The sequence below is a fragment of the Arctopsyche grandis genome, chromosome 7, assembly GCF_051622035.1.
Source record: "Arctopsyche grandis isolate Sample6627 chromosome 7, ASM5162203v2, whole genome shotgun sequence".
NCBI lineage: Eukaryota > Metazoa > Arthropoda > Insecta > Trichoptera > Hydropsychidae > Arctopsyche > Arctopsyche grandis.
Window position 1 is genome coordinate 2,803,529 of NC_135361.1, and position 17,074 is coordinate 2,820,602.

The window sequence follows — 17,074 nt, forward strand, 5'->3', positions numbered from 1 at the left end:
AATTAACAACCATATGTCAAATTTGTAAATTTGCAGCATTTTATACAATTCAACGTAATTCAAGATTGATGAAAACTCGAGATTTTGCAAGAAAATGGGTGAGGTTGTCAATTTGTTGGAACCGTTTCAATGAAAATCAGATAAATTTGCAAACTCTGTTAGGAAACGATCGACCTGGAGTCACGAATCCAACGTCTGGCCAGCAGAAACTACTGAGATTTGAACCCGTGACCACTCGTTCAAAGCATTATATGCTAACCACTAGATCTACTGTAGTTTCTCTTGGAGTTGTTGATTGTGAATTTGGTGGTGTGCAAACTCCTGGCTTAAGGTTTTCAGGATAGTCGCATACCTGATATTTAAAACATATCTTAGTAAATTATATTTTTGGAGCAACAAATTAGTGATTTCAAAAAAAATACTTACACCATTTTCAGGGTTGAACCACAAGCCACCCCCGCAATGGTCTAAAATTGGTCTATCTTCTTCATCGCAGAGATAAAATTCTGAACAATTGTCAACGTTTGGTAAAAGAACCACATCACCATCGGGATTGAATGGAGGACATTTTGGAACATTGGCTGTGATGATCACACCAAGCAAGGCGATGATTACCAAAACGAACACACCTATAAAATATCATTATTTATGTAGTATATTATTGTAATTTGAGGCATACACATATACACATACATATGTACATATGTATATATATACATATATGTATATATATATATATATATATATATATATATATATATATATATATATATATATATATATATATATATATATATATATATATATATATATCATCATCATTTACAGCCATTCGCCATCCACTGCTGGATGAAGGCCTCTCCAACACGCTTCCACTCGTCTCTGTTTTGCGCAACACTCATCCATCTCATTCCGCACATTTTCCTAATTTCGTTCACCCATCTTCCTTGCGGTCTTCCTTTTACTCTTTTGCCTTCTCTCGGGTACCATTCAAGCACTTCTTTTGTCCACCTTTCGTCCATCCTCCTAGCTACGTGACCCGCCCATTGCCATTTCAATCTCTTCACTCTATCCACTATGTCCACTATCCTTGTCATATTTCTCACCCACGTGTTCCGCTTCCTGTCTTTCCTCGTTATGCCAAGCATACAGCGTTCCATACTTCTTTGAGTGCATTGGATTTTATTTTGCATCTTGGCGTTCAGTGTCCAAGTTTCACATCCATACGTCATCACTGGCAAAACGCATTGATCAAAGATCCTTTTCTTCAGGCAGAGTGGCATTTTTGATTTAAAAACAGCATTCATCCGTCCAAATGCACTCCACCCTAATTTCATACGTCTCTTTATCTCTTCATTTTTACTACCAGACATGTCAATTATTTGACCTAAATATAAATAATTATTTACTACTTCTACTGGTTTATCATCTAAGGGGATGCTATCAGGCATGCAATAACTATTGAACATTAGTTTAGTCTTATCTACGTTAATTTTTAATCCTACTTTTCTACTTTCCCTGTCCAGCTGTGTTAGTCTGATAAGTAGGTCAGCTGAATCACGAGCTACTAAAACTATATCGTCTGCGAACCGAAGGTGACTCAAAAAGCGACCATTGATGCTTACTCCGGCTGTATCCCAATCCAATTTCCTGAAAACTCCCTCAAGCACCGCATTGAATAACTTGGGCGAGATTGTATCTCCTTGTCTTACTCCTTTTCCTATGCTAAATCTATCTGTACCTGAAAAAATTTTAACCGAAGCTGTGGCATTCTTATATATTGCAGCTAACAGTCCCACATAGGGTTCCGGCACTCCCTGTGTTTTTAGAGCGTTAAGTACTGCATTATGACTAACTGTATCGAAGGCTTTCTCATAATCGACGAAACCTAGGCACAATGGCCGTTGATATTCGTTGGCGCGCTCGATTAGTTCGCCAACTACTTGGAGGTGGTCCATTGTGCTGAAATTTGCCCTAAACCCTGCCTGCTCTATAGGTTGGTTCTCGTCGAGGATATTCTTCAGCCTTTCTGTAATAACCTTCGTGAAGAGCTTGTAGACCGCTGAAAGTAGACTAATGGGTCGGTAGTTCTTGATATCGCTTTTGTCGCATTTTTTGTGTATTAAAATGATAGTTGCGTTATTCCATCCTTCTGGTATAGCTTGGTTCTGGATGCATTTGCTGAAAAGCCTAGCTAAGATATTAATTAGGGGGGGGCCGCCACATTTTAGTAAGTCAATGGGAATATTATATTCCCCTGGGGTTTTACCGTTCTTTGCAGTTTTTAGCGCGGCCTCTACTTCGCTAGGCAATACTGCAGGAACCCTTTGGCCGTGTGTCGATTCCAGAGCGGGGAATTGGCCGTTGTCGTTCTCGTATAGTTTTGCATAGAACGTGTAAACTCTGTCTATGATTTCTTCTCTATTCCTAATTATTACTCCGCTCTCTGATCTGATTGCGATCATTTGGTTTTTGCCTAAGAAAAGATCCTGTTTGCACTTTTTCAGGCTACATATATATATATATATATATATATATATATATATATATATATATATATATATATATATATATATATATCCCCTATATCTATTCGATATCCCTTCTTTTCATACGAACTACGCGAAAAATACCTTTTTCAGACGTTCCTGTTTACATTTTAATAAAGTTTTGAATGACCTTGTTATATTTTCCGATACATTTGTTTTCAGGAAAAGATTAGGTGATTTGTTGTTGCATTCGTTTCATAGTTTATAGTATAGATTTGTTGTTGCATTAGTTTCAAGTATATTGTTATTATTTCAAAGTTATTAAGTACATATATTGTATTATTTCATAGTTATTGAGTATATTGTTTAATTTCGACTGCCATTTATTCATAAGATTGTTAAAATTTATGGTAATTTAGGTCTGTTTGTTGATATATGTTCTATTAAATAATTGTATATCACTGTTTTTACCTAAATAAATAAATAAAAGATACTGCATCACTACGATGCTTACAATTCTATGAATTCTGCGATGCCTACTTGTGTGAATTGCAATTTAGTATTTCACCAAATTTTAGAACTTGAACCAATACTTCATTATACATACATAGATTTAACATCAAATTCTATTGATTATTATTATAAAACAAACTCTGAATGTAAACTAGTTAAATTTGATGAAGTGGTGAAGGTTAATCATTGTTCCCTCCAGTCAAAAATGACAAATTAAACAATTATACATATGTAAGATACTTTGCATGTTAATCTATCAAATTCATCTTTGTCATGACTTTAGAAGCTAAGCATATATGTACATATAATATTTCGAAGAAGAAGAGAGTCTTTGAAATATGCATGCGTGGAATAATTATAATATTATCAATTAAAAATATATGAGGGCACATTAGAAGTTCATACTATTGGTCAGTGTTTTATTAAGGACCCTTCTTGTTAATTATTGCTATGCATATAATATAAAAGATGCCTCACATTCACTAATATCGTAATCGTATGTATCTCAATAGTGGAAACAAGGATACATAATGCTATTAAATTTATGATGAAAAACTGAATTAAATTAAATCACTTCTTAATCACATGTCTTATCTCAGAGATTAATTCTTTAATTGATAAAATTGTGACAAATGAGTGTTTTCCGCACTTAAATTTATAATCAACTATTGTTATTCACCTGTCAAGTACTTTTTAAGAAGAAATCTTCTCACAAACAATATTAGACGATAATTACTACTTTGATATTTGGCTATAACTAGATTATTGCTGAATTAATTACATTTTCAATATTTTATTTCATGAAAACATAAAACTCTAAGGGAGTGGTACATTTTATAATATACATTATTTTTTTTGATATCTATAATTTTTCAATATTTAAGATAACTTGAACTTGAAGATGATGCAGGTGGGACACAGTAGTCTGTTAGTACATTGCCTGGATAATCACATATCTGAAAAACAAATGAATCAGTCTGGTTCTTGTTATCGCAAACCAATTTCACTGCAATATACATAATCAAAATACTCACTGACAATACGTAGTTGAACCATAAACCAGCAGAGTATGCCTCCAAAACGGGATAAGAGCTTTCATCACGTAGAAAGATGTACAATCTTCATCGTTAGGTAAAAGAACCACGTTGTCTTAGAATTAAATAGAGGACACTATGGAGGAGCCACTTGTGTATGAATTACACCAATCGTGGCGAATATTAGCAAAATGAAAACACCTATATACAAATATGTACATATGTATATTAAGTTATTTTTATCGTACATGTTAATATAAGTGAAATACTGTATTTAATTTACCTTTCATTTTGTCGTTTGATTCTAAGTATATATTTATAATGCATATGTTTATATGCACGTATGTATGTCATTGATACGATCTTAAGTAAAATTGCAAAATAGACTGAATGCTGTAGCTTTTATAATGATCACATGAATGCTTATGACTAGTGTATACTTAGTACCGATTAGATTTAATATGGAGTTTGTAAATTAAGTGTTCAAGTGGTCCTTATATATTTTTTTATTTATTTAATATACTTGGGGGAGGCGGCAAAGCCGATAGACCCAAGGGGTTTGATCAAACATATTTTAACAACTTATACATATATGCAAATAAAATGAGAAAAATTAAAATACATTATAGGACGGGTTAAAGGTTTCGACCGTTTCCCGACCTATGGAAACTCAGTTGAGTTTACAAGACGATCGTTTATTTTTGCTCAATTGTTACAATGGTTATTGTATGTACGAAGAGGTTGAGCTTCGGAGAAGTGATCTGGTTGAACTCCAGAGGTTCACTTTGGCGTTTGGAGCTGGTGCTTCGCTTTATATACATACGTTCTGGCTTGAAACGTGCCGCGTGCTTTGTCTTCGTTTCCAGGAACGTGTTTTGGGAACACGTGTTGACCTGTTTTCGAGGCACGTGTCTTCGGTATACGTGTGGTTTCGGTCTCCGTAACGAGACAGAATGTTAAATGACAGAAAACGCAAATATCGGAAGGCAAAGATCGAAAATCGAAAGATCTGAAGTCGAAAGATAAAAAAAAAATGGTGCATGGTAAACGGTACATCCTCACTTAATTTGCGCGAGCAGGATACAACAGGAACAAAAGGAACAGGCTTTTTCTCCCGTATTAATGTGCGCGCGCAGAATACGGGAGGAAAAGCATGTTCCTCTGGTTCCTGTTGTATCCTGCTCGCGCAAATTAAGTGAGTATGTACCGTTTACCATGCACCATTTTTTTTTTGATCTTTTGACTTAAGATCTTTCGATTTTCGATCTTTGCGTTTTCTGTCATTTAACATTCTGTCTCGTCACGTAGACCCGGGTGGTTTATAGCTGTGGGGTCAGCGCCAGGACGTCGTTCGTTTAATAATGCGGTCGTGTGCTAAGAGTAAATGTCTTTTTAAGACATGTATTGTGGTAACCTGATAACATCACTGTTGGGTTTCGTTCGTTTTACGATCGAGCGATGAACTCTTTCTTTTGGAATGGTCGAAGGGGTCGTTGCCCTTGAGTTATGCATGTTTGTACGGGATCGATGATGAAATCACTGGTTTTGATGTAATAGCACAAGTCGTGCTATATTCCTACAACATTAAAAAAAAAAACAATATTAAAATAAAAATAAGAGAGCAAAAATAAAAATTAAAAAAAAAACCAGAAATACGATTATGGGAAAGAAGAATTACAGAAATGTTTAATTTTTAAAAAAAGTATCAAGCTAATTCTTAAAAATATTAACGTTATCAGAGGTTACTATATCATTGGGAAGACTATTCTAAACTGAAACCACTCTGTAAAGAACGAATCTCTGATCAATTTATTAGATTTTTCTTTTTGGAGTCTAAGCGTAAACACTCACCTCTGAGGTGAGTGTTTACGTTGAATGTAATAAGATTAGACATATGACAATTATAGTGATTATTAAGTATTTTATAGACTTCGATTAAGTCACCTCTAGTTCTTCTCATCTCCAATGTAGTGAGATTCATTATTTTCAATCTTTCGTTATAAGAAAGTGATTTGAGTTCAGAAGGAATCTTTGTAATCCTCCTTTGAACCCTTTCAATACATATCCTTTTAAAAATGATAATATCCAGTAATATCCTTTTTAAAATGAGAATTCCATGTGTTAAAAGCGTATTCTAGTCTAGTTCTGATGAAAATTTTATATATTTTTGATAAAATAGTTAAATTTAGAAAATTGAATACACGATTTATAACATACAAAAATGAATAACTTTTGTTGACAATATGATTAATATGAGAGGACCATTTTAGGTCGCAAGTGGTGATGGTACCTAGGTCTAATTGGTGTTGGACGCAATTGAGGAAAATGTTTATTTTGTAGGAAAGATTTGGGTTATTCTTTCCTAGGTGGAGTACAGAGCATTTCTTAACATTTAAAGTTAGAAGCCAAGTTTTTGACCACGTGATAATTATGTCCAAATCGCTTTGAAAAGAATTGTTGCCATCTGTATTGGCAGGACAATAAAGTTTAATGTCGTCGGCGAAAATAGAATATTTACAAGTGAGGTTATTGGCTATATCAATATAAATTAAAAAAATAATTGGGCCTAAAACAGAGCCTTGAGGAACACCACTCAGGACGGGATGAGATTCTGAAGAGCAGGATCCAATCCTCACTGAGAAGTATCTAGACTTTAAAAACACTCCGATTTTAGATTCGACTCTCATCTTGTATTAATTAGTGCAGGTTTTGTAAAAAAAAGCGCACTGTAATCGTTTTGTTTCAATGTGGTAGAATATGTATAAAACAATTAAAAATAATATATATGTATTTTTCAACCAATTGAGGGTGCTTTAACAAAATTGTATGTACATACATATGTATATATTTTCTAATTATTTATAGTATGCATTCAATTGTATAATTTTAATCCAAAGTACGTACACATAAACGAAATTCTTTATATTATTTGGAAAAACACATAATAATATGAATATTGATTTATAAATTCATTGTTTTATATAACGTTCTATGCATGATATGTGCATACATACATGTAATGTAAATTTTATCAAGTACATACATACATATATTGAATATTGCATTATAAGAATGAATCATTTAATAATGATACACAATAATCTGTATTAGATTATAGTATAAATCTGCATCGATTGCTTTGTTCATTCAATTGTATTCACACTTTTTGGATTTTATCCACGTAATAATCACCACGCGTTTGTAGAAACTGATTCGATTATTTTATTATGTGTTTAGTGCTAACATTTGGCACTACCTCTTGAATATATCACAAACTAACGAAAATATTGACTTTTTTTAATTTCATTAGTATCACAGGATATTTTTAGATGTCACTGTAAAGAAACCAAAATTTATTTAGAGTCATAGCCTTAAATACGAACGAGCGCTTACCGTTGCACTTATGGCGATGAAGTGGATATACGTATACATATGAGTCGTCTAGTTCCAAAACCCGGTATCTGCATATTTGGTCAAAACGGAGATAAAAATGTATTCCGATTCTAGGAATATTTTCACACAATACTGTATACTTAAATTCTTTCTAAAACCAAGTTAAATGACTAAAAAAAAATATTTGAAATCTCGTTTTGTTCCAAAGAACGGCAAAAATTCTCTCTGTTTATTCGAATTAACGGCAAAACTGCCGACAGCCAATCAGAACACTGCATATGGCAAGATGGTGGCCATTTCAGCCGGTTACCTGGGTGCAATTGTCATTCCGCATTTCCTTCGTAATTGCTGTTTTCATGGACGATCTGTCTCGAAGTATTGAAAAAACCAAAGATGGAGATACAAGAAAGAAATTGTGAGCAAAGGAACGGAATCGCCGTGAAAGGACAACTTGGGAACAAACACCGGCAAAATCGTTTTCAAGTCTTAATATTTCATTTAATCCCAAAAATTTTCCAAAAAACTGAATTGCAAAATAACTTTAAATCGTATATCTTCCATTAAAATAAAACTTTGTAAATGAAATCCACTAAATAAAGTTGTGGCAGAAAAACTGCGTTTACCAACAAATGACTGAAATGCTTTTACCGGGTTTTGGAACTAGACGACTCATATGTATATATTATATAATATACATATGTATATATTATATATTATACATATGTATTATTTATTTGAAAAGGAAAGGAAAGTACACATGCATAGTTTCCCGTCGTTATGATATTTCTAAAAACTATTATATCAATAATGGGAAATACATTCGTACATATGTACAAACATGCATATACATATGTTACATACGTATAATATATATGTATAAAATTTTATTTTGTAAAAACATATGTAAGGCAGGGAAGGTATGTTGACCGTATCCCGGCCTAACGAAACACATGTTGTGTAGTTTGTAAGAGGATCGTTTATTTTTGTTCAATTGTTACAATGGTTATTGTATGTACGAAGAGGTTGAGCTTCGGAGAAGTGAGCTGGTTGAACTCCAGAGGTTCACTCTGGTGTTGGGAGCTGGTGCTTTGTTTTCGTTTCCAGGACCCGTGTCTTGGGGACACGTGTTGACCTGTTTCCGAGGCACGTGTGTTATAGCTAGAGACCGGAATCTGAAGGGGCTGTTTATTGTTCAAAGATTGTAAATGCATTGTTAAAGGTTGGCCGAACCTTTTTTACAAAGGATTCACAACAATGGAACAATAGGCGGCGCGTTTCCGGCCCCTTCAGATTCCGACCTCTAGTTATAGCTATGGGGTAATGTGCCACGCGTACATGCTTGCCACGTGTTAACGGTTGCCTGATGACATAACTGTTGGGTTTCGTTCGTTTTACGATCGAGCGATGAACTTTTTCTTCTGGAATGGTCGAAGGGGACGTTGCCCTTGAGTTATGCATGTTTGTACAGGATCAATGATGAGATCACTGGTTTTGTTTCGTAATAGCACAAGTCGTGCTATATTCCTACACATATGTATTTAATATAAAAAACATTTGCCCTATTTCAATCATGGACAAGGTGAGTAAGTAAAAAAAAATTATGTGATTAATTTGTATTTTTTTTAAATTGTCATACAATATTGTTAAAATTAAAAGTACAAGTATCTCAGTATAGTGAAAGTCTAGAAATGTGTATTTTATAGGAATAAATTACATACATATACAAATCTATGTATGTTTCAACCAGTTTAATAATTACATATGTACATCAAATTTGAAAAGAGATTTAGTCATAATTGAATTATATAATATTATAAACAAATTGATTTCAAACAGTCATCATTTCTGGATTTGTTCCAGTTGTTGCATCAGTAGTTGTCAACACTGGTGGAATACAGACTCCCTCTTCTATGTTTACTGGAAAATCACATACCTGCAACACAAATTAATCAATTGAATACATCTTCTAGATTACCATTAACATATATATAGCTGGATGATTTCGTTTGAAATGTGTACTTACGCCTGCAGCAGGATTGAACCACAAACCTGCAAAGCAGGGTCGTAGGACTGCAACATTAGATTGATCACAGATGAAGAAAGTAGAACAGTCATCGACATTTGGAAGTAAGACAACAGGGTCTGCAGGATTAAATGGAGGACACTTTGGAATATCGGCGAGAACACATGCTACACCGAGAACAGTGAATACAGCCAAAATCGACAAACCTAAAGGATTTATTATTATTTTAATACATTTAACTGATAAATTTGAATTGAATACTTAAGTAATATATCATTTTAATACATACCTTTCATTTTATTGATTTTAAATGATGTTTCAATGAATGACAACAGTCTAATTTAAGTGTTATACTGAGCACACAAGCTTTTATAATGTATTGTTATCTTTTTTTTTTGTAATTTGAAATATGTATATTTAATCTCTGTCGGATAAAATTTATGATTAAAAGTATAATATTGTTACGTATATAATATACTAAGAAAACCGGCACGCAAGATTCGATAGTAAAATTAACGATAAATCGGTTTATTTAACAATAACTATAATTTGCACACAGTATTGAAAGAATACATGTATTCTTTCAATACTTTATTCATATTATATATACATACATGTATTCTTTCAATACTTTTGGTATTAAAATTAATTGCTATTTAAATGTTCCACATTGTAAATTTTTAAGGTCAATATTATTATAGGTGAATCTTGATATTTGATATTGAATTGAATGATACAATGATGATACACAGTGCCGGTTTTAGGGGAGGGCTGGGTCGGGTGGCGCCAAAGCGCCAAATAAGTTAGGGCGCCGCTCGATGCGTAAACGGCGCTTTAAATTTTAAAATTAGAGCACCAAAAGCCATACAAAATTTTAGATTAGAGTGCCAAAGGCGAAATTTTTTTCTAAGCGTCTTTAGAAAAAAATGCCCGAGGGCGCAATGGGTGTAAGTCCGGCACTGCCTATACATAGTTTTAACCAGACTCCCTATTTACTTCTATTGTGTTTTTTTATTATTACATTTACAATATGTGTATATGTATGTACCTACATATATAAAATATATACATATGTAAACACTAAATATAGTGCAATTCTTACTATTTTCAAAAATGAATAAATAATTAGTAATTATTAATTCTTTACTATTTGGTCCAAATAGTTTTTTTTTAGATATTATCTTACTTTATTAATTATATTATAATTTTAATCGTGTAGATTAAAATTATAATAATTTTCAAATTAGATTAGGTTTTATAGTCCAACAATTGAGTGTAGTCGAACAGTGATTCATTTTTTTTAACAATAGTACGTATTTGACATCACTAATAATTTTAATAAAACATATATTTTCTCAAGAAAATAATATTATGGTATCAACTGATAAAGCATACAAATCTTGAAGCATCAACTGATAATTAAATATTCATTATATAAGCATGATATTTGTGAGCAGTAAATACAAGTAATGCAAGGTTTTAGTTTTTTATTTTATAAAATTGGGGTTGAAAAATTAAATTCATTTGCACATCTGTACAATTTAAATTTATCAAATCTTCTAATAAGAATGAATTGAAATATATTTTGTGTTAATAAATATCTCATGGAAACTTTTCTAAAATTTAGATGTTCACAAATGGGTTTGGTGCAAACGATCGACAAGCGCCAGACAGACACTTGTCATAAACAGAACCACAGATTAACTGGATGGCTGCTTTAAACGCGATTCTCGACTTGACGAATGATAGATTGCACATCAGATGACGAGTAACCTTTCGATGTGCACAGATGCAATTATTAAAATTGAGTTGGATCTTTCTGGCCAGTTTAATAAGACAAAATTCAGAACTAAAGTATCAGAAGCACAGAACGTATACAGGGTAGGTATGCTTGGACTTCGGGTAGATTTTGCTTAGTGTAAGTGCGAGCAGTGCGCACGCATAAGGTACACGTGTCGTTAATCTGTGGTACAGTCTGTCTGGCGCTTGTCGATCGTTTGCACCGCATCGTCATAAATATAATAAATATAGTTTCGATGTATGACAAATAAGAATTACACAGAACTGGTTAAATTTTTAAAAAGCCGTTTTGTTTCAATGAATTTATTTATAAGCAAATTAAAATACAAAATTAAATTTCATTTGGTGTGGTGTCTATATTAACTGTCGTCTCCATATCTACTGGAGTTTCTCTTGGAGTTGTTGATTGTGAATTTGGTGGTGTGCAAACTCCTGGCTTAAGGTTTTCAGGATAGTCGCATACCTGATATTTAAAACATATCTTAGTAAATTATATTTTTGGAGCATCAAATTAGTGATTTCAAAAAAAATACTTACACCATTTTCAGGGTTGAACCACAAGCCACCCCCGCAATGGTCTAAAATTGGTCTATCTTCTTCATCGCAGAGATAAAATTCTGAACAATTGTCAACGTTTGGTAAAAGAACCACATCACCATCGGGATTGAATGGAGGACATTTTGGAACATTGGCTGTGACGATCACACCAAGCAAGGCGATGATTACCAAAACGAACACACCTATAAAATATCATTATTTATGTAGTATATTATTGTAATTTGAGGCATACACATATACACATACATATGTACATATGTATATATATACATATATGTATATATATATATATATATATATATATATATATATATATATATATATATATATATATATATATATATATATATATATATATATATATATATATATATATATAATTAATCTTTAGTGATATCAATATAACAAAGATGTAACCAGAAGAGTACATGTTACCTATTACCTGTTATCTTTAAGGTATTTATGTACAATGATTTGAATTCTTAAGACTTAAGACTATTTTGTTATAGCATGATATTACTTTATTTACTTACCCTTCATTTTGTTTGTTAGTACAAAGGTAAATGCGATGGATCTCAAAATGATTTCAACTGCTCTAATAGCTATGCATAATTATTTTGGCTTTATATAGTGGATTTTTATCATTCAAATATTAAAATAATAGAAATATTTTAGTTTATCTGGATTAGATAAAGTTTGATTGTATTCATTTTTATTTACAAAAAAAAATTCTATTAGTGTTAGATTGTTACTAAGAAAGATCTTTTAAGCAGATCAGTCATTTGGACCATATGTTTGATAAACAAATGTGTGTTATATTTGTAGTGTACATTAGGCCAGAGCGAAAAATGGAATTTTGGATTTCCCAAGATGGACCTAATGGAAAACTTGAGTCATATCAAGGGAACTTAAAATGAGAAATTTCACCGTGTTAAAACAATGTCCCGGCGTCTCCAATAAATCATTTAATCTCAACAAAAATCACGAAAAATTATTTTTCTAATTCAAGAATTAGGTAATAGGTTTGGAGTTTACATGTAGTTGGCAATTTTTTTTTTACTTATTATGCACTATGGGCAATTTGAAAAATTCGAGGTAATAGACATGATAGTTTTTGAATTTCCAAACAAAGAATTCTTAAAAAAAGGGTCATCACTAATCATCTTGTATGTAACTAAAATGATAAATAATGAAAGTACCAAGTTATAGCTTCAATCAATTTATTTCAGTTATTAACATCGTATTGTTTTCTTATAACATCGAAAATATACATCAATTATATAATTAATAAAATTATATTATACATCAATTATATAATATTTAATTAGGACAATTCTTTGACTTATATTATACAATAATATCATATGCACTTGTTGGAGTCACAAATCCAGGTGGCGGTGTGCAAACTCCGGGCTTAACATTTTCAGGTCTGTCGCATACCTGAAATTTGAACACGTCTTAATAAATCATCTCACTGAAGTATTGTGTCAAACATTACACGAAAGATACTCACGCTGAGGTCAGGATTGAACCACAAGCCACCTGGACAATTGTCTAGAACAGCTATATCTGCTTCATCACAGTGATAAAACCGTGAGCAATCGTCAATGTCAGGTAAATGAAGTGCTGGCAACGATGGATTGAATGGAGGACACTTAGGAACGTTGGCACTGACGATCACGCTGAGTAAGGCGACGATTGCCAAAATGAATAGACCTACAAATTATTATAATTAATTTTTATGTATAATATCGCTATTCTGTGTGTCTGTCTGTGTATCTGAGATAGCGCTCGCTGTACTATAATAGTCGTTTTCATTTAAAATATATATGTATGTACGTCACAGCTAAAACAATGCTAACTAAACGTACGAATATAAAAAAAGAAAAAACTCTCTGAGCATTTACCGTCATCTTTTGAAAATTTATTTAATTAATTTTTCTGTTGGTGTTTTATACTGTTTATATGTAGTTAGGTAAGTATTTTTTTTCATATTAAACGATTAAATATAAATATTATATTAAATATATAAAGTTTTTGAAAAAAAAACGACCGCTTGCGGATCGAACGCAGGACCAACAAATTTATTTTAATTTTAATTTTATTTTATAACTTAATATACCAACATGCGATGATATTGCATCGGGTACAACACTAGTATTATTTACATATATATTACTGTTATTTGAGACATATTTATGATTTTTAAAAATATATAATATTCCGTTTGTTACAGAAATTACTAACTGCCTAACCAGTAAATTCTATGACATAATCACTAATAACCATACTAACACACTTGTGAAGAGTCTCGGTGATTACAACAAAATGTCTATACCCTTCAGGTATAACACACAGATTACCTAAACACCACAATCTGCTTTAAACCATCGACTTAAGAGAGTCTTTAATTAATATTATGTATTAGATGTATCATGAGCATTTATAAGAATTGTAACAACGTTTTGAGCTCTTTTTCCTATTATGCTGTACATTAACATTATAATAATATAATACTATGATTACTAACCAAATTAAATTAAATTGTAAAATAGAAAATGATCAGTATATCAGTAGCTATTAAAATAGATATAAGATGTATTGTGAACAAAAAAAAAAAAATCAAAAATATCAATACGGAAAAAAGTGTCCAAAGGCTTTTTTTTCGTACATAAGAGAATATAATTATTTATTATGATTTCAATTTTGTAAATTGGAACTATAATATTTCAATGTACTCACCCTTCATTTTTTTTCTTCAGTATAGATTAATGCAGTGTAGTGGTGAACGACTTCAATTCCTCTATAGCTATGAATGTTTTAATTGGCTTTATATAGTGAGTTTTTATCAATAAAAAATTCATCAAAATAAAAATTTTCTAATTTATCTGAATCAGATAAAATGAAATTGAATGCATTTTTATACCAAAACAATTTCCTGAAAGAGATATTTTAAACTGATTGACTATCATTAAATTTGTCTTAAATTGTTTGAACTAATTAAATTAAAGTACTAAATTATCAGTTATTTTGCACACTGATATTTTATTGTAAAGATCATGTTATTAATAGTCAATCAGTTTTACATATCGCATTGAATTAATTGTTTAAGTATACAATGCATTCAATTTGATTTTATCTCATATTCAGATAAATTAATACATTTCTATTTTGATGAATATTTTAATGATAAAAACTCACTATATAAAGCCAATTAAAACATTCATAGCTATAGAGGAATTGAAGTCGTTCACCATAATATAATTTTATTGATTATATAATTGATGTATATTTTCGATGATATAAGAAAACAATATGATGTTAATAACTGAAATAAATTGATTGAAGCTATAAGCTTATTATTAACAGAGTGGGTAGCATATTTTATATAAGTTTCGAAACCCACTGACGCGACCATATATGTATGTATAAGCAACTATGAAGTCCTGCTTATGACCCAATATTTAATAGGTTGCCGATTTTGTCATTTGCACGACTTCTCATCCTGAAAAAAAGCTCGTCAATTGTTTTATTTTTAGTTTTGGTTTCATACATTAGTTGTTAAAACATATGCTCTATGTCTACTAGCACTACTGGAGCGGAGTTGCTAGTATCTATTCACACATAGTGGCTATTACATACATATATAAATACTAGTGCTGCGTAGGGGTGGGTGGAGTATCCAAGTAAAAGGCCAACAGTCGTTTCACAGCATTTATTGATGATTAAGGAGATCTACCCCTTATAAGGGGTAGATCTCTCAGGACGTCTTATCTGTTTACCTACTGTATAGTCACGTATTCGGATATGTATTCCCACGGTATGAGAAGTGCAATCATTGTTTAGCTTACTTGCACTTAACCTGTCGCTAATCCTTGAAACCACTTATACCAGTCGCACGGTATGCACTTAGTTAATCCGTTAACAGATATCCGTTAAACAGATAATCCTTGAACGGTCACACAGTCTCTGGGATTCTATTCGCTTCATCCGCGGCGTACGTAAAACTAGTTTTATGCCCGTTGAAACGGGTAGTTTCGGAAACAAATTGATTCATGATTAAAAATAAAGTTACAATACGTATAGTAATAATTAATCAGAAACCAAAACAGAAATCGGCATTCGGAACTGAAACAGGGATCGGTATCCGGAACTGACAGAAATGACAGACACCGGAAATGAAAAAGGAAACAGTATCAGCAGTGCCGGTTTTAGGGGGGGGGGCTTGGTCGGGTGGCGCCCGAGGGCGCCAAATTAGTTAGGGCGTCGAACGATGCGCTCAAGGCGCTTTAAAATTTAAAATTAAAGCGCCAAAAGCCATTCAAAATTTTAAATTAGAGCGCCAACGGCGAAAGTTCTTTCCAAGGGTGTTTAGAAAAAATTGCCCGACGGCGCCATCGGGTGTAAGGCCAGCACTGAGTATCAGATCAGGATCAGAATTGAAACAGTAATCGGGATCCGGGACTGAAACACACAAACTCTACATATGCTGGCGAAGCTATGGGAAGAGTATTGGTTATGTGCATATATCCGTGAGTGCAAATATTAAAGGTTACATTGTATTACCTATTTATTTTAATTTGACATGTAACGACAATTTAAGGTGGTGCTAGACATTTCCACTTGATTAGTATCAGATTAGAATCTGAGCTAAGCTCTTTTACTGCGTTTATGAAAATAACCGGTGTATGTGGCCAGCTCACGCGTCGGAAAACATTCTGCTTTATTCGTGTACGCACCAGACGGAAAAATAAAGAATATTGAATTATTTCAAATGTGTTCGCTGCCTGGGTTTTTCCGACAAATGGGAACGGGAACGGGAATTGCAGGCGTTATTGTGGCATTGCAACGCATTCCGGGATTAGCTATTGTTAATAAAAATACTTCTCGCATTGGATTGGGTTGGTTTCAGTGTTGTTTCGAAGAGACGAAGCACTGCAATGACATCCAATCGATTTCTCACCTTCGTTATTATTAACATGGCCGAAAAAGTCTTCTCACATGAAAAGGTAGTCGAAAATGATTTAATAATTGAAATTAAATGATGGATATTCATTTTCCTTCAATATCCAAATGTGAGATCCAATGTTTGTATGTTATGTCTAGACACCAGAGTGGCATCACAAGATAATATTCGATTTGGGATTCTTTTTTCGAGCATTAAGTGACATCTTATATGAAGTTATTATTAATCCATACAGCTTTTCTTAAGGGGGACCACTAGTGTGAAATTTAAAAAAAAACTTTTTTTTGCATATTTGGAT

At 32.4% G+C, this 17,074-nt stretch overlaps 2 protein-coding genes across 2 annotated transcripts; both read right to left on the bottom strand.

The window, feature by feature from the left end:
• Positions 1 to 8,926: 8,926 nt before the first annotated feature.
• LOC143914401 (peritrophin-1-like) lies at positions 8,927 to 9,833 on the bottom strand. The gene is made up of 3 exons (XM_077434610.1): positions 9,742 to 9,833; positions 9,453 to 9,658; positions 8,927 to 9,362 (listed from the first exon to the last, which is right to left on the bottom strand). The coding sequence occupies exons 1-3, from the start codon at positions 9,746 to 9,748 to the stop codon at positions 9,258 to 9,260; spliced, it is 318 nt and encodes a 105-aa protein (XP_077290736.1). The 5' UTR covers positions 9,749 to 9,833; the 3' UTR covers positions 8,927 to 9,257.
• Positions 9,834 to 13,015: 3,182 nt separating this feature from the next.
• On the bottom strand, positions 13,016 to 14,618 carry LOC143914673 (peritrophin-1-like). The gene is made up of 3 exons (XM_077434967.1): positions 14,553 to 14,618; positions 13,324 to 13,526; positions 13,016 to 13,250 (listed from the first exon to the last, which is right to left on the bottom strand). The coding sequence occupies exons 1-3, from the start codon at positions 14,557 to 14,559 to the stop codon at positions 13,158 to 13,160; spliced, it is 303 nt and encodes a 100-aa protein (XP_077291093.1). The 5' UTR covers positions 14,560 to 14,618; the 3' UTR covers positions 13,016 to 13,157.
• Between the last annotated feature and the right edge of the window lie 2,456 nt (positions 14,619 to 17,074).